The 19,626-nt window shown below is 36.2% G+C and overlaps 1 protein-coding gene across 5 annotated transcripts in view; it reads left to right on the plus strand.

Annotated features, from left to right (window-relative positions):
• The window catches only part of NOX4 (NADPH oxidase 4), a 171,569-nt gene that overhangs the window by 43,479 nt on the left and 108,464 nt on the right, over window positions 1–19,626 (plus strand). For all 5 annotated transcript variants that reach the window (XM_077113313.1, XM_077113314.1, XM_077113316.1 and 2 more), the window contains 2 exons: window positions 2,504–2,601; window positions 6,037–6,064. In XM_077113313.1, coding sequence (XP_076969428.1) covers window positions 2,504–2,601; window positions 6,037–6,064 — 126 coding nt within the window. The remainder of the gene's footprint in view (window positions 1–2,503; window positions 2,602–6,036; window positions 6,065–19,626) is intronic.

Below are 19,626 nucleotides of genomic sequence, written 5' to 3' on the forward strand. Positions count from 1 at the left end.
CCAAGTGTCAGCATCTGAGGTTTCTCCAAAATGTCTCCCTTTTAAAGGACTCTAGTAAACTAATCAAGACCCATCTTGAATGGGTGAAGTCTCATCTCCATCTAATGAAAAGCTACACACACAACTGAGTATGTCACATCTCCATGGAAGTAATCTAATCAAATGGTAATGCCCACAATTGAGTGGGTCAGTCTCCATGGAAACAATTTAATCAAAGGTTTCCACCCTAAACAGTGTCTGGCCCCACAAGATTGGATCAGGATTAAAACAGAGCTTTAATGGGGTACATAATAGTTTCAAACCAGCACAGCATAAGTTTGTTCATAGGATTCTCTTATACTGCTTTCTATTTCTGTAGAGTCAGTGGTAATATTTCCATTTTCATTTTAGTTATTTCTGTCTTCTCTCTTTTCTTTGCTAATCTAGCTAAAGTTTGTTAATTTTATTGATCATTCCTTAAAGCTAACTTGTGGTTTCATCAGTTTTCTCTGTTGCTTTTCTATTCTCTATTTCATTTATCTCAGTCTAATCTTGCTTCCTTCCTTCTGCTAACTTTGCATTTAGTTTGCTTTCCTTTTTCTAATTCCTCAAGATATGAAGTTCAGTTATTGATTTGTTTTATTGTTCCCTCACTGTGTTTTAGGAATCAAACCAACCACTTCTCCATTCAGAGTGAGTTCTGGGACATGGGAGCAGGCAGTTTCTTGGATTAGTGCTCTGCTTTTTCTGGAACCCAGACATACCCCAGATATAGTCACAGATATACCCCGATTTGTGAATAAGGAGTGCTCTGCTATTTTTGCAACCTAGGGCAAAGGACTCACACTGAGATCATAAGATACTACTACACTTAGGGAGAAGGTGGGGAAAAGCTAATTAAAGCACTCTGTGGCTTTCCTACTGTTTTCAGGTTGCCTTTTTTTTCTAAATTCAGCATTTCCTTGATTATTGAAAACCTTTGCCTATTTTCCAGAGTTCTGGCAGTTTCTGCTTATTTTTCAAAGTTTCTGTTGTGGAAACATGATTTTGGAATGGCTTTCTCTGCCATCTTACTGATGACAACTCCTATTTTTACTATAGATTTTAAGATTTATGTAGTTATAGGACATAGACAATTTTGCTTAAGTAATGTTTTATACTGGGCCATGTTTGATTCTCCTCTAGACAGTCTGTGTCTCCTCTAGACACTTCCTTGGGAACCTATTTTTTCTCCAATTGGATCATTCACTCTTGCTCCTGGAACAAGATGATTTCTTTTTTAATTAGAGAAGTTGTAGGTTTACAGAAAACTATACATGAAACAGAATGGGCACTAATTCTTGCTTGTTAATTAGCCTGCTTCCAGCTTCCTGTCCACTTTTAGTTTGACCTTTCTTTTCCCTTCTGAAATCTGATTATGCCCAAGAGCTGATTATGTCCATTAAAAATGGGCATTTTAGAATTCCAGTCCCTCTCTTTCACTTTCATTTGTCTTTGTAAGCAATTGGCCCCTCTAGAGCTCACATTCTAGGTTGGAGAGCATTGTAGTGTTTTCTGTTTTCCAGACCATGTCTTCTTTTGAACAACTACAATCCATATCTGTGTAAATTGTAATGGTTTATGAAGCAATTTCAGATTACTTATCTCATTGAATTCTCTCATATCTGTCACCCTCATTTTGTAGAAAAGGAAACTAATAAGGCTTTGTTTGTAAGCAATGAGGTCAAGTTGCTCTTTCCAATATAATACAAATCTTATTTCTACTATGAAAAAAGTTGAAAGGAGTAGGGGTGTGTTGAACCAGAACACAGGTCATTTTCTACTTTTTTCCCTAGCTGTGCCAAAGTATGTTTGTCTTCACATCTTAATAATTTAGATTTTTATTTTTTATGAGCTCTGAGTCAAACACTCTGTTTACTGTGCCATCGAATGTAGATTATTCGTTAAATGGTGATTATTATTTTTAGAAGTCTCTGTCCTATGAAAGAGTTCCTGACACTTGTTATTGGATTTAGGATATTATGGTTTGACTGTGGTTGTAAAGAACATAAAAGCTGGCTAAAATTTTTTCAGTAGGCCTATATTTTAGGTAGGGTAGCAATGAAGTATAGAAAACACATGGCAGGAATGGAGCTGCGAGAGAAGTGAAAGAGGTGGAACATCTGAAATATCCAGGGGTTATTTAAATAAATAAATACTTACACATCCATCCATTCATACATACACACCAATTATACACACGTGTGTGTGTTTGTCTCTGTGTGAATACATTCGTGTGTGTGTGTCAATATTTTCTGTCTGACTTACTAGGATTATTTCATTCCAGCCTTTGAAAATTTGATCTCTCTACTTGATGCTTAATGTCAAGCTCTTTTGGGTCTTTAAAACATCAGTCCTGTCTTTAACATTCCATTGCTCATACAGCGGTCAAAGTTTGACTCTGTATTTACCTTGGAAGAGGATCTGACGTCTTGTTGTAGTGACACGAAACCCCCCCTGACTTGTGTCTGCTGTGACTCTGCAGGCGTGCACGTGGCTGCCCACCTGGTGAACGCCCTCAACTTCTCGGTGAACTACAGTGAGGATTTCGTGGAACTGAATGCAGCACGATACCGAGATGAGGTGGGTGGCTTGTCTCCCCATTTTCTTTTCACATACAGGATGACTAATGAGGTCTGTGGTATTCACAGAAAATTTATACCTTGCTGTTCCTTTTGAGTGCTTTTCAAATGCAGTTGTCAATTTGAGCTTCATTCATTTTTCCCTAGAAAATATAGGTAATTACTGTTTCATAGTCTTTCCAGCTGAAAATGGGAGTGTGGAGAATGCCGACTTGTTATATTCTTCAGTGTTCAGATGGGGCTTCCTTCGGATTCTCAGTAGCTTTTATCTACTTCCTATTATTTAGCAGAGAAGGTTGAAGTGTCATTACAGGGTAAAAATCATTTAATAACTCAAATACTGCTCTTGAGGGAAAAAGGGCAGGAAAACAAGTTGATTATTTATAAATCCTGAATAATCAGCTTACTTGACTTTTAAAAAATTATTGCATTTTCATGATTCACTCTGTTTTTGTTTTGTGTTTGTTTATTTGATCCTCACAAGGGGGGACCTTCTGATGAATTCTGTAGCAGACAGCATCTGACTTAGGGGCATTTCAAATATTCATGGGAAATAGTCCATGAAATGAAATTATATGTACAAGGTGCTAGGCCAGAGCCTGGTCAATAGGTGTCCGTGGCTTGGTAGTTTCATACTACATTAAGCCACCAAGACTGCATTCAAACTAAACTGCTCGGGGTTCTGTTTCATCAGGACCATGTCCTCTTCTGATTAAGACTGGTAATGACTTCAAAAGACCATTCCCCATCTTCCCCCACTTCATTATCTTCCACACATCACTAGAGCTGTTTAGATGAATACTGCAGTGATCAGTACATAACTCACCTCCCTTAACAAAGCAAAGGAAAAAATCTCACAATAAGCAATTACAGAAAGAAACCACAAAACCAAAAAAGCAAGCAGCCTTTGACAAATCCCCTGCCTATAGGGGTATTTTTTTTTTTTTTAACACGTGCAGGCATCGGGATTCGAACCCATGTTTCTAGTATGGCAGGCAAGAACTCGGCCACTGAGCCACCATGGCCCACTTTCTACTGGTATTTTTAACATCAATATGATTTTATTGGCTTTTGGTAGGGCCTAGACATTGATATTTTCAAAAAACTCACCAGGTGATGGTAAAACTACAGAGAGCATTGAGAAATACTGAAAAATCCAGCTCTTTAGCATGCAAATGGAAGCTCTTTCCATGGAATGATTTCAGATCCAGAGCCACCACTTATCTCTGTTTCCCACTAGCTCCCCCGTTACTCTACCCATGTGTCCTCTGCCCATATCACGTGGTATTACTTATTTCCTATCCCTGCCATATAATTTACTTCTTTGTTTCTCTTTTCATTCTTTGCTCTCCCTTTTGTTTTTGTAATCCATTTGTCTTTAACAACGATAATTGTTCCATTATTTTGGTGTAGCATAATTTTGCTTAACATTCCAATACTTTTAGATCTTTTGCGGCTTTCACTTATTAAATCTATTTTATTTCAGGACAAATATAAACTCAAATATATGAAGTTAAAAGTGAAATCCTCCACCACTGTCTCTGTCTCCTCTAAATATAGCCATAGTTAATTATTTCATGTTTTCCTCTAAGATATTTTTAGCTAAATTTTGTGATGCATCTTCCTCTGAAATTTGCTTTTTCCATATATTGATAGTCTGGCACTTTTGCTCTTTCAAAATATATAGATCTGTCTCATTCTGTTCATATGGATGTGCCATAATTTATTCAACCTTTTCCTTATTCACAGATGATTAGGTTGAATACAAGTTTTTGCATGAACCACATTCCAATAAAGTTATTTCCTTGTACCCTTCCTCTAATATTTCTCTAACTCAGATAAAAAGAAATAGAATTTGGGATCAGATGGCATGTACATCTTCACTTTTGATAAGCATTGCAAATGCCCTCCAGCAAGTCTTCACCAGTTTACACACTCTGTCAACAGTGTATGAAAATGCTTATTTCCATACCATACCTGGTGTTTATTTTATTTAAATTTTTGCTAGATGGATGGAGAATGGTAACTTACTGCTTTAATTTATTTTTCCCTTTTCTTACCTTCCTTTTTTCCTTTTACTTTTCCTCTGTTCTTTCTTAGGTAAATATTTGTTAAGCACCTAGTAAGTATCAGGCATTGTGTTAGGTGAGGATGAAAGTAAACATGTTTATAATTTTATTTATAAAAATTATTTATACTTATTTATGCAATAAGTACAAATATATATATATATATTCTTCCATGAATTGTATTTTAAAAAGATACATTTATGCCATACACTTTATTATTCTTGCTTTGTGCTTTCCCTCTGCCTGGAATGACCTCTCCTCTAGTTTTTGACTCATGTACATTCTTGATGGACTAGCTAAATCAGTCTTTCTTGTCATCTGTGAAACCATCTGACTCTCAAGTTCCATCTTCCTTCCCTAGCAGTATTAATTTTCCTTATTCTGGTTTTCTATGGCTATTTATTAATACTTCTATTGCTACAATTTTGTTCAGCCAGTTTTATATTACTACTAGTTCTTTATATATTGGATTTCTCCAGATCACCTGTTAGCCATGTTTCTGCTACTAGGGATATTAGTCATTTGGCCTAATCCGGGTAAGGAACTATTCTTGGGAAAGATCCTTACTCAAGGCCCCTGAAGTCACACCATATAAATGGTTTCCCACCTGGCATATAGCTTGACCTGACTATAGATTCAAAGGAGGGATAAGGAAAAGAACTAGAAGGTTTGTGCAATATTAAGTACCAAAATGATGAAAAATGAAAACCAAAAACCCATTGAGGATTGATTAAAGTTTTCCAGAAAGTAGAAAGGGAGTTAACTTCAATCCATTATCTCATGATAGTTGTAGTTTAAAATAAATAGTATAATGTCCCTATTAACATTTTACATTTGCAAGTAGGAGGGACCCTATTATCTTTAAGTATCCTTATCACTTTTCACAGTATTGAAAACATAGTAAGTTCTCAATTAGTCTTCTTTGCACCACAGTGTACAAATCCTTTCTATGTATTTTACTGCTTTTAATCCTCACTATCTTGACATCCTGTCGAAGCAGTTTGGCAACTGTGGTAGATAGAATGCACATTAATGCTTTCACATTATAGCCAAAGATACTGAATGCCAAAATGCCCAAAGATGGGCTCAAAGCCACTGCCTCTAGCTTGTAAGGGACCATCAGGATTCAAATCCAAGCTTCTGACTCCTCCTTCTGTGCTCTGCCTTTCTCAGTGGGTGGACTTCCCTTGTTATACTCTCCTCTAGCATCATGAAAGCATGATGAAACTTGAGTTCCTCTCATTTGCATTGGGAAAGCATAATCTTAACTGTCCAATACATCACTCTTATACCCTATAGATTTCTTATAGAATTTTACATCATTAAAATCTTATTTTTTCAGTCAAATATTTTTTCCTTTTTTTTAGGATCCTAGAAAACTTCTCTTCACAACTGGTAAGTTGCTATTCATTGCACCGTTGGAAAATTCAGAAAAATCTTTGAAAATAAGCATTGTCAAATGACACAGCAATTAGACATATGTTAAAGTATAACATATGGAAAATTTATAAAATCAGAGCAAATAGTAAGGGGTCAGGTATAGGGTTGCAGTGAACATAGAGGGACAAGGCAAACATTTGGAGTCTGAATGAATGATGAGTACGAATAAGTAAACGCATTTCCCTTTCATATTTTCTTCAAATGAACACAATATAACACCATGTGTTTTTTGAGGCCCTGCTTTATGCCCAGTGCTGTGGAAAATTCTGTTGCAGGTAATGTACATATAATGGGCCCTTATCCTCAAGGTACTGGGAAGAAACACTGAGCTCTCTTCTTATCAATGTTGTTTTTATAATTCAGTAATTTAGTCAGGCTTTTTGTGGTCCTACTCCTATAAGAAATAGCTAATCTACAATTTAAGCATCGAAGAGTAAAAACATAGTCATGACAATATTTGTCTCCTAGGTCATTTGTAATTTATTTTTCTTTCTCAAGCATATTATCCATGAAATTTCAGTCTAGACTACTAATTTGTTAAAGTACATTCAAACGCATCAAAAATTTGCTCTGATCTTAGAGTTCTTACTAAAATTCTTTCTCTCCATCAACCTTGCACCTTTTATGATGAAAGGAGAAATCCGCATTCGGGGAATTTTAGCACATATTTCTGGGACAAGGATGATTAAGTAATTAAGGTGGTCCATCATAAATGGCTGGTATAATGCTCTGTTCAAGGTCAGAATTGAATATGAGACTATTACCCTATCAAAAGCATTGTTTTACTTTTTAAGCAATTTTATGATGAAAAAAATCACAGTAATTCAGGTGCTGTCCCTCTCCATGTCACCAACTGCATATTTAGATTCTAGAGCACATATTTGTTTCTATCTATAGATGTGTGATATTTGTTACAATAAAGAATTTCAATTCTCTCTTTAAAAATACAATTTAGTTTTACTTACAACTTTGTTCATTGAAAACATGTTTTTACTCAAGCCTTAAGAATTGGGTGAAAAATAAAATGACAAAGCACTTAAAACAAAACCTTGTGTATGAATCAATATATTTTTTGTTTCATATGAATTACCTTAAGAGAAGTAAATAATAATTTTATTTTAATATTATTTTCAACAGCACAAATTTAGTTGAAGTCCTGAAAAATGTAATGTCTTTAAAGTTTTGTTCACAAAGATATAAACAAATTATTGTATGAGAAAGATATTATATGAAGAAGACACTTAGTATAATTAATGATTCCATTTAAGCAGGTGGTCTCTTTTTAACTCTATCCTCATCACTTAGCTTGAAACACCATCATCCTCTGTTCCTGCCCAGCAGTCTCATTGAAGATGTTGAACTTAAAATTCAGAGATACTTAAAAATACAAATTCTTTTGTCCTATCACAGGGGTTCTCTGGGATGGAGCCTAAGAATATTTTATACTAACCTTCCCACCCATCTACCTCAGAAGCTACTGCCCTAATATTTCATCATATTCCTGAGTGTACCTTCTTGCCACTACCTGCTTTTGCTTGAAATAGTCTATTATCTTTTATTTACCTGGTCAACTCCTCATCATTCAGTCCCACTTTAAGCCGCATCATGCATAAACTACTTAATTTTAATGGCAGAGCTTGTCTCTCCTTGCCCTGAGCTCCTAAAGCTACTAGAGTAGTGTGTTGTTCAGTAGTTTATCTTCTTACTTATAGTGCCTCTTCCATTTGAGCTTTATAAGGGTAGAATAGGGCTGTACCTAAGGTATGCAATGCCTCTGGCAAATAATTTTTATGGGACTGATTTCAATAAAAAATCTATTTACCAAAAATCTGCATGTCAGCAGCCTTCTGGTGGTCCACCCAATCTCACGTGATACTGTGAACAAATACAGCGGTGTCCAACAGGAGTCGTCCACTCACCAGATTGTTTTAGAGCAAAGTGGGGTCTAAGGATGGAAATGTGGTAGGAGGCATGATTTTTCACAGACTTAATTAAGCTTTGCTTTATAATACATAACTGTCTAAAATTATTTATTCCATAATCATATTTGAACATTCTCAGGCACAGTACCTAGCAAAAATAAAATTCCTGATGAAGGAATTCTTGCATGTTTTTAGATTAGTGATAGAGAATATTTATATTTGCAGTTGGTTTTCTTGGATTTTTTTTTTTTTTTTGCTTAATGCCACAGAGAGTCTTTTCTGTCTCTTTCCCTGCCCCACCCCAAACTTCTTTTAAAAGGGGGTCTGAGAAAAGATTATTATGAGGAAAGTAAAGTCAGTGGATATACAAATGATATAAAATATGGTAGACTCACTAAATAAGAAACGTTAAAACATTCTAATTAACAGTTTATAAAAATAAAACCTGTTTAATAGATTTGGTTATCCAAACATTCATGTTAAAATGATTATTACATATCTCCAAATTTGATAATGCCTTGTATGGTGAAAATAAAATGCACAACATCTGATTTCGAATAGGAAAACCTTCATAAGGAAGTACAATTATGTTTCCATTAGGTTAGAAGAAACAGGATGATGAATACAAGGTGGTGTTTTTCTGACCACATCTGGGTATGGATGTAAAAGATTTCTCAATGTTTCAATTACTCTGAAATTGCAGTATAGTACAATCACTCATTTTAAGGGCTAGTAACTAATGAATCAATATGCATAGATAAAAGTAGTAAGAATACACATATCTAGCATGTATTTTCCTAGGAGGGTAAGTATAGATGGGCTTCATAACTTGAAGAGTTTAAAGAGTTCAGAGGAGACTAAGTGTACTTTACACGGGGAAGTAACTTTGCCCAGTATGATTAGACTAGCCCACTGGTTTCCAACATGTGCTTCCTGACTCTTGTTATATGAAACAGTAAAGGCTAATATATTGGGACTTAGTTGAGCTATCACCCAAAGCTAGGTTATATTGCCCTTTTATGTACACCCACAGCACTCAATGCTTAACTCCATTTTAGCAATTAATACCCTAGGTTGAAATTGCCCACATAATCTGTCTGTTTCCTTCCCTGGACTGGTATTACTTTTAAAGCAGAATTCATTTAATCTTTAGCACTTAAAATACATTATAGATAATGATAAAATAGTCACTGAATGAATAAAATACATTTTTCTAATTCTATCTAATGCATAGCTTTTCTCTACAACATCCCAGATAATAGGTTAGTCAGCCTCAATTTACTTCTAGGGACAGGAGCTCATTGCTTTTCAAGGTAGACCATTCTATTTTGTGGCCTCTCTAATTGTTAGTTTTTCTTTTTTAAACTTTGCTCTAAAATCTATTACTATGTACATTATAAACTCTGGTCTTTTTATACTTTTGGGAGAAAGATACCTTCATATATCTGAATGAACATTAAAAACAATTGAATTCATTTAGTTTACAGATGAGAGTCAGTGAGATTGAGGTTTTGCTTATGAGGCAGCAATAGGAGAAAAATCCCAGACCATATTAATAATTGGGTGGGTTATCAAGGATTTCTACTTCATCTTCAAATGACTTAAGTCAACCATTTTACCTCTTCTAAGTATTTCCAATAAGTTTTCTGTGTTCTTTTATAAAAGAAGTTCTCTGGTCAAACAAATTTTGAGGAACTGTTTGTTTAAATTTAATTGGGATTCTTGACTAGTACTTCTTGGAGACTGACTATACTAACGCGCCCTATGACTCTTCAAAAATGGGTTTTTAAACTTTTTTTATTGTGAAATAGAACATATATACAGATAATTGATAAATTTCTAAGTATAGTTTATCAGGTAGTCATAGACCAAATATCAAAGTAGAGTGTTCTAATTTGATAGCTATCAGAATGTAATATACCAGAAATGGAATGGCTTTTATGAGGGAGAATTTATTAAGTTGCTGGTTTACAGTTATAAAACTGTAAAAATGCCCAATTAAAGCAAGGTTATAGAAATGTCCAAATTAAGGCACCAACAAGCGGTTACCTTCACTCAAGAAAGGCCAATGAAGTTCAGGGCTCCTCTGTCACCTGGAAAGGCACATGGTGAACATGGCGATATCTGCTAGCTTTCTCTCAAGACTTCTTGTTTCATGAAGCTGTCCCAGGGACGTATTCCTTCTTCATCTCCAAAGATCCCTGGCTGCATGGGCTCTTGTGGCTCTCCTGGCCCTCTTGTGGCTCTAAAAAGGGACTCTATCCAAAATGTTTCCTCTTTTAAAGGATTCCAAAAAACTAATCAAGACCCACCAAATGGGTGGAGTCACATCTCCCTCTAATCCCAGGTTAATACCCACAATTGGGTCAGTCACATCTCTGTGGATGTAATCTAATCAAGTTTCTAGCCTACAGTGCTGAATAGGGATTAAAAGAAGCTGCCTCCACAAGATTAGATCATGATTAAAACATGGCTTTTCTAGGGTGCATAATCCTTTCAAACCAGCACATATGGTATGGGTTACAGTTCTGCAATTTCAGGTATTTCCTTCTAGCTGTTCTAATACACTAAAGACAAAAAAGAAATATCAATATAGTGATTCAGTGATCTCAATCATTTGTTAAATCCTATCTTCTCTTCCTTCTCATTTGATTCTTCTCCCAGTATTCAGGGATATTTGGGCAATGACCATTCTAACTTCTTCATGTTGAAAAGAGATGTCAACATTATGAGGTACAGGGATGCAGCTCGTTGATGTTCCTGGAAAGCCTAATGCCTCTGAGTTTCAGGGCTTTTCTGGCACAGGAATAATCAAGAAGTTTTAAGTTTCTGAAAATAAACTTAGTAAGACTTTTATAGAGCCTAAGAAAGAGCCCTGGGTATTCTAGTCAGTTGGTTAGGGCTTGGCATACTGTGGCAATTAGCAACATCTAACTGAAGCTCCAGAATAGTCTTTCAACTGTATTTGAAATCTCTCAACCACTGATACCTTATTTTGTTACATTTCTTTTCCCCCTTCTGGTCAGATAGGCATTGTTGATCCCATGGTGACACAGCCAAGCTCATTCCTGGGAGTATCTCCCACATTGCCAGGGAAGCTGACACCCCTGGATGTCATGTCTTATGCAGGGGGGAGGGCAATGATTTCACTTGCAGAGTTGGTCCTAGAGAGAGAGAGAGAGGCCACATCTGAACAACAAAAGAGGTTCTCTGGAAGTAACTCTTAGGCATAATCATAGATAGGTTTAGCTTCCTCATTACAGAAATTGGTTTCATAAGAGCAAGCCTCAAGATCCAGGGCTTGGCCTGTTAACTTGGAAGTCCCTAATGTTTAAGAGAATATCAGGAGTTTCCCAGACAGGGAGGTTTAATCATTTCGTGTTTTTTCTCTAATCCTCCAAGGGACTTTGCCAGTAGTTTTAAGTTATTAGTCCCACAAGCTCTGGAATGTATCACAGTATTACATTGAGCTATACCAATACCAGCCCTCATTCCCAGTAGTAGGTTCCATGTGTTTAGGTTGTTGAAATGAACCAGCCAAACAGGGTTCAGTTACACTGTGTACTACAGAAAATTTAAGTTTTGGACACAATAAACACTTGGACAAAATAAACATCTCTTCTTTTGCTCCCATATAGTAGGTGAAGTTCTAAAATACAGACAATAACACCCTTTACCGTGTATTCTAATTTACCTTAGTTCCAACAAGATTGGCTTTGTTCTTACCTCTAATTGAAGCCTCACCTCTTCTTTGGCTCCTTTACTAGTTGCTGTATGTAGCAATGCTGACTTTCAGAGCTGCAGAACTCCAGTTCTGACTCTTGGGTGTCACACAGGTACCAAAAGTTACAGAGAAATACCAGGTTATAGGGCGGACGATGGTGGCTCGTCCTGCAATGTCGGTGACCTGGGTTTGATTCCTGGAGCTTGTCCATGTCAAAAAAAAAAAAGGAAAAAGATACCAGGTTATACACTTAGAGCACAGCATCTCAGAATTTAGAATTAAGACTTAAAGCTCTGGAATAAATGTGACTGCTGTAAGATCTTATAATCTAGGACCTAATTTTCTTATAAATATTTTCTTAAAGAGACCATACAATATTTGTCCTTTTATTTCTTGCTTTTTTTGTTCAATATACTGCCTCAAGTTTCATCCTTCATAACATCATTCCTTTTTGTAACTGCACAATACTCCACCACATGTACTCTGCCATATGTCCACCACAGTTCACCCTTCGGCTTCTCAGTCAGTGTACTCTTCAGCTACCTCCATCTGTTGGACAGATGTTGCCATAAATATCAGTTTGCAGTTGTCGATTTAAGTCCCTACTTTCAGTTCTTCCAACTATATTCATAAGGCAACCCTATATTTGGTCTCTTGTGGATCCGTACTTTACCTTTGGAGAAGCTGCACCATTCTACAATCCTACCAACATTGAATGGGTCCATCTCTCTCTCTACGTTTTCTCTAGAACTTGAATCTTTCTGTTTATTTGCTTATTTCTTTATTTTGAATCTGCGTATTTTGTTGAGGTATAATCACATAGCATATATTCTATCTAAAATAAACAGTGTCTCACAATATCCTCATTTAGTTGCAGAACAATTTTCATTGTTCCAAAGAGAAAAGTAACAGACATACATACATATACCAAAGAGAAAACCTAAAATACCCCTAATTCTTATTTCCCCAATTATTTACTTACAGTGTTTTTGTAGTACTATTTATATACTTCTGTTAAATATAGTCCATGGCATGCAATAGGTAGCTTTTTCCATAACCACTCTATTATTAACTTTTGGTACAAGTGTTACCTTTGAAGTAGTTCATGCAAGAACTTATTTATATTTATAGTGCTAACTGGTGAGATGCATGACTTTAAACAAACCCCTTTCAATCTTATTTACCTTCAATACATCAATACTACTTATAATCTCACTAATGTACTACCAACACCTCTATCTATTCCCATACATTTAAGATCAGTCTCATTGATGAGTCTCTACATATTAGTTTACAGCTCTGCCTTCTCTAACTTCTCTCTATCTCTAGGTTCCCTATATTCTACCTTTTAAGTGTCTGAGTTTACATTTTCCAGGGGGTTTCTATTAGTGAAGTTATACAGTATTTATCCCTTTGTGTCCGTCTTATTTCTCTCAGCATTATGTCCTCAAGTTCACCCTGTAGTCATATGCTTCAGGACCTTATTTCTTCTAATTGCTGCTAAATGTTCCATCGTGTGTGTGTGTGTGTGTGTGTGTATACTGCATTTTGTTTATGTACTCATCTGTTGATGGACACTTGGGTTGTTTCCGTCTTTTGGCAATTATAAATAATTCCATTATGAACATTGGCGGGCATATATATGTTCTTGTCACTGTTTTCTTGTCACTGTTTTCAGTCCTTTTGGGTATATTCTGCATAGCGGAATTGCTGGGTTGTAAGGTAAGTCGGTATTTGTTTTTCTGATGAGCCTCTAAATTGTCTTCCCGAGGCTATAGCATTATACATCCCCACCAATGATGGATAGGTTTTCCAATTTATCCACATCCTCTCCAACATTTGTAGTTTCCTTTTTGTTTAATGGCAACCATTCTTATAGGAGTGAGATGATATCTCATTGTGGTTTTGATTTGCAATTCCCTAACAGCTAATGAAGATGAACATTTTTTCATGTATGCTTGTTAACCATTTGCATTTCCTCTATAGAAAAATGTCTATTCATATCTTTTGTCCATTTCATAATTGGGTTGTTTGCTTTTTTTGCTGTTGAGTATAGGATTTCTTTTTTTGTATATACAGGATATCATGCACTTATCAGATATATGGTGTTTTGGTTTATTAATGCTGCCAGAATGTAATATACCAGAAGTGGATTGGCTTTTACAAAGGGAATTTATTAGGTTGCAAACTTACAGTTCTAAGTCCATGAAAATGTCCAAAGTAAGGCATTAACCAGAGGATAACTTCACTTGAGAAAGAGTGATCACATCTGGAATTTCTCTGTTACATGGGAAGTCACATTGTGAAGTCTGCTCTCATTCTCTCCAGACTTCTGGGTTCAAATGGCTCTCTCAGCTTCTGGCATCTCCTGGAGTGTTTTCCTTCTGCATCTCCAAAAGTTTGTATCCTCTCCAAAGAGTCCCTCTCTTAAAGGACTCGAGGAAGCAGATTAAGACCCACCTTGAATGGGTTGGGTCAGAGATCCAAGGGAACAACCTAATCAAAAGGTCCCAGCCAACAATAGGTCTGCCCCCACAAGAATGGAATAGAACAACATGGCTTTTCTGGGGTATATGACAGTTTCAAATTAGCACATTCCACCTTTGGACCCCCAAAAGTTGTGTTCTTTCCATATACAAAATACATTCATTACATCATGTAGCACAAAACCTGAAGCCATATCAGTAACAGCAGAAATACAATACTAAGTTAAGAAAAATTTCATCAGATCAGCTACAGACATGATTTGTTCTAAGGCAAAATTCTCCTTTGGCTGTGGACCTGTGAAATTCAGAACAAGTTTTCTGTTTCCAATATACAAAGGAGGGGAAGTCATACGATAAACATATGCATTGCCATAGTAGGAAATTGAAAGGAAAACAGAGTTCAATGGACTCAAACAATTCTGAAAACCTGCAGGAAAAACTCCATTGGATTTTAAGGTCTGAGAATCATTTGCAGAATGACATGTTATCCTCAGGGCTTGAGTGAGAGGCAGTCCACCCCTTCCAAGGGCTTACACAGCAACTCTTCTCTCCTCAAACACCAGGGTGAGGATTGCATTGGGAAGCATTGGAGAGACCACTATGTTCTCAGGCCCACCCACGTCAAACATCTGGGTGGCACCTGGACTCTGTCCTCTCCATGGCACATGCTCAACCCCTCCAGAACAGGCTCTCCTCAATACCCCAGGAATGTGTTCCATCCTCTCTAATGCCTGAGGAAGCAACAGTTTTACTGAATAATGAAGCAGAAGCCCTACTCTCTGCCTTTGGGGCAATATCACCCTTGCCATATGGATCAATATATTAGCTCTCCTGAACCAAGCTTTCCTGGTTCCATAATTTAGCTTCCATGGTTCTGCCTTTGAAGTAATTTTTCCTTCAATCTGTCCCTTTTCTGTCTCTTTTAGTCCAGAATGGCAGTGGTTCTGTTCATACAGATCTCACAAAAAAAAACTGTTGGTTTTCATGAGATATTCAGAGATCACAACCATCACACAATAGGACTTTCTGAAAATCTTTTCTGGATTACCCAATCATGGCTTGTGCTGAAATATCTGACTTATTCCATGTTTGAAAAATTTCAGAAATGTTCTGAGCTTTGGCAATTGGAGGCCTCTTTCCCTTCTAAATATATTTGGTGACTAATGTTTCCAAGTCTGCAAAGTAGGTTGCTGGAAATTTGATTAATATTGCATTGAAGCTGTAGATCAATTTGGGCAGATTTGCCTTCTTCATGATATTTAGCTTTCTTATTCGTGAACATTGCATATCTTTCCACCTATTTACGTCTTCTTTGATTTTTTTTGCAATGTTTTGTCGTTTTCTAAGTAGAAGTCCCTTACATCCCTGGTTAAGTTTATTCCTAGATACTTGATTCTTTATTTGCTATTGTGAATGGAATTTTTTTTTTCTTAATTACCTCCTCAGGTCATTATTAGTGTATAGAAACACTACTGATTTTTGCACATTAATCTTCTATCATGCCTCTTTTCTGAATTTGTTCATTGGCTCAAGTAGCTTTGTCATAGATTTCTCAGGAATTTCCAAATATAGGATCATGTCATCTGTAAATAATGAGAGTTTTACAGCCTCCTTTCTGATTTGAATCACTTTTATTTCTTTTTTCTTGCCTGATTGCTCTAGCTAGGCCTTCCAGCACAATAATGAATAACAGTGGTGACAGTGGGCATCCTTGTCTCATTCCCTAACTTAGAGGGAAGACTGTCAGTCTCTCTCCACTGAGTATGATGCTGGCTGTGGGTTTTTTGTATATACCATTTATCATATTGAGAAGGTTTCCTATCTTCTTCACTGTTTTTATCAGAAAAAGATGATGGATTTTGTTGGATATTTTTTCAGCATCAATTGAGATGATCACGTGATTTTTCCCTTTCAGTGTGTTAACTTGTATTACATTGATTGATTTTCTTGTTTTGAACCCCCCTTGCAGTCCTGGTATTTACCACACCTGGTCATGGTGTATAATTCTTTTAATGTTCCGTTGGATTCGATTTGCAAGATTTTGCTGAGAATTTTAGCATTTGTATTCATTAGGGAAACTGGCCTGTAGTTTTTCTTTCTTGTAGTATTTTTATCTGCTTTTGCTTATTAGAAAGTTAGTCTCATTAAATGAGTTAGATAGTGTGCTGGCTTGAAACTGTTATGTACCCCCAGAAAAGTCATGATCTTTTAACCCAATCTTGTTGTGTCAGGCCTATTGTTGAGTGGGACCTTTTGGCTAGGTTGTTTCCATGGACAGGTGAACTCTACTCATTCAAGGTGGGTCTTAATCCATTTACTGGAGTTCTTTAAGAGAGGGATGTTTTGGAGAAGATAGAGACAGTTAGAGATGCAAAAGGAAGATGCCCTAAGAAATGTCAGAAGCTGAAAGAGCCATTTGAAACCAGATGCTAGGAAAGGACAGCAGATATCGCCATCTTCCTCTCTATGTGACAGAAGAATCCAAAAGCCAGTTGCCTTTCCTCTGAGAAGGTGTCCTTTTCTTGGTGCCTTAATTTGGACATTTTCGTGGTTTTATAATTTTAACTTGCAACTTAATAAATCCCCTTTGTAAAAGTCAACCCACTTCTGGCATATTGCATTGTGGCAGCTTTAGTGAACTGAAACAGGTAGTGTTCCTTTTTCTTCAATTTTTTTGCAAGAGTTTGAACCTTTGTAGGAAGGTTTTTGATGGCTGATTGAATCTCCTTACTTGAGATTGGTTTGTTGCGGTCTTCTGTTGCTTCTTGAGTCCCTGTGGGATGTTCATGTGCTTCTAGGAAATTGTCCATTTCCTCTAAGTTGTCTAGTTTGTTGGCATACATTTGTTCATATTTCCTCTTATAACTTTTAAAAATTTCTTTAGGGTCCATATTAACGATCCTCCTTTCATTTCTGATTTTATTTGCATGTTCTCTTTTTGTCTTTGTCTAGCTAAGGGTTTGTCCATCTTGTTAATCTTTTCAAAGGACAAACTTTTGGTTTTATTGATTCTATTTTTGTTGTTGTTCTTTTGTTTTGTTCTCCACTTTATTTCTGCTTTAATCTTTGTCATTTCTTTTCTCTATTGTTTTAGGTTTAGTTTGCTGTTCTTTCTCTAACTTCTTCAGCTGGTCAATTAAGTCTTTTATTTTAGCTCTTTCTTCTTTTTTAGTGACAAGTTTTTGTTTGTTTGTTTGTTTTGTTTTGTTTGGGTGCATGGTTCAGGAACTGAACCCAGGTCTCTGGCATGGAAGGTGAGCATTCTACCACTGAACCACCAATCTACCCTTCTTTTTTCTTTGTTTATGAATGCATTCAGAGTTATAAATTTCCCTCTCAGCACTGCCTTTGCTGCATCTCATAGATTTTGAAATGTTGTTTTCTTGTTTTTTCGTTCATCTTTAGACATTTATCAGTTTTTCGTACAATTTCTTCTTTCACTCACTGGTTGTTTAAGACTGTGCTGTTTAATCTGTGTATTTGTGAAAGTTCTGTTTCTTTGGTGGCTGTTGGTTTCCAGTTTCATTCCATTACAGTCAGAGAAAGTGTTTTGAATAATTTCAATTTTTTTAAATTTACTGAGACCTGTTTTGTGCCCCAGTATATGATCTGTCATTGAGAATGTTCCATGAGCCCTAGAGAAGAATATACATCCTGGTGTTTGGGGATGCAATGATCTATGTATGTCTGTTAGGTCTAATTCATTTATCATATTGTTTAGGTTTCCTATTTCCTTATTGATCTTCTGTCTAGTTGTTCTATCTATAGAACTATCTTTTGAAGACACTGGAGTATTGAAGTCTCCCACTATTATTGTAAAAATGTCTATTGCTCCCTTCAGTTTTTCTGATATTTGCCTCATGTACTTTGGAACTCCTTGATTTGGCATATAAACATTTATGATTGTTATTTCTCCTTGGCGATTTGTCCCTTTTATTAAGACACAATGTGCTTTTATGTCTGTTATGATGTTTTTGCATCTAAAGTCTATTTTGTCTGATATTAGTATAGCTACCCCTGCTTTCTTTTGGTTATAGCTTGTGCGGAATATTTTTTTCTCCAACCTTTCACTTTCAATCTATTTGTATCCTTGGGTCTTAAATGAGTCTCTTGTAAATAACATATAGATGGATCATACTTTTTAATCCATTCTGTTAATCAGTATCTTTTAATTGGGGAGTTTTATCCACTCACATTCAAAGTTAATGCTGTGAAGGCAATACTTGAACCAACCATATTATCTTTTGGTTTTTATTTGCTAGATCTGTTTTTTCACTCTCTTTATATCCTTTAAGTTACCCTTACTAATGCTCTTCAATTCTATGCCCTTCTCCAGACTTCTCACTCCTTTCTTTTTTTTCCCCAGCCAACAGAACACTCTTTAGCATGTCTTGCAGGCCAGGTCTCTTAGCAAATTCTCTCAGTATTTGTTTGTCTGTGGAGATTTTAAGTGCCTTCTCACTTTTGAAGGACAGCTTTGCTGGATAAAGAAATTTTTGCTAACAATTTTTCTCTTTCAGTGTCTTAAATATGTCAGATCACACCACTGCCTTCTCACCTCCATGTTGGCCATTGAGTAGTCAGTATTTAATCTTATGTGGCTTCCCTTGCATTTGATGAATCACTTTTTTTTTTTTTTTTTTGGTGCTTTCAGGACTTTCTCTTCTTCATCATTTGATAATCTGATTAGTATGTGTGTCTTGAAGTGGATCTATTTGGGTTTATTCTATTTGAAGTTCATTGGGCTCCTTGATTTACAAATTTATGTTTTTTGTAAGGGTTGGGAAAGTTTCCCTAATTATCTCTTCAATTGCATTTCTTAGCCCTTTTCTCTTCTCCTTCTAGGACACTGATGATTCATATATTTGTGTGTTTTATGTTGTCCCATCATTTCCCCAATATCCAATTCAAATTTTTTTTTAGCTTTTCCACCACTTGTTCTTTTGTGCATTTGCATCCAATTATGTGCGAGAAAGGGTTAATGGAAGACCTGCAGAATTTACTGGGAACAGCTGGCTTCAGAGTGGCTTCTGCAGTAAACTGTGGAGACTATTATCTGCTTAATTGGAGAACAGTCTGGGAGGGAGAGAATGTTTGTTTTTTCTTAAACCCTAAGGTCTTTATACCTATCTTTTGTGTGTAGGGAGTAAAAGTACTGAAAAGTAAGCACTCTGCTTTATCACGAAATGGATGCATGCTTTTTGTCACGTAAACCCTGCAGTATATAAGCAGGAACTAGTTAAGAATAAAGTTGTCTATTGTTTGTTATGGCTGATCTTCAGACCCCCTGATCCCGTCTGTCTTTCTTTCTCATCATTCCTCAATATCCTTCGAGCTCTGTTCTGTAAGAAGCAACACAATTACCCTGTCCTCTTGTTCACCTAT

This window comes from Tamandua tetradactyla, chromosome 8 (genome assembly GCF_023851605.1).
Source record: "Tamandua tetradactyla isolate mTamTet1 chromosome 8, mTamTet1.pri, whole genome shotgun sequence".
NCBI classification, from domain to species: Eukaryota; Metazoa; Chordata; class Mammalia; order Pilosa; family Myrmecophagidae; genus Tamandua; species Tamandua tetradactyla.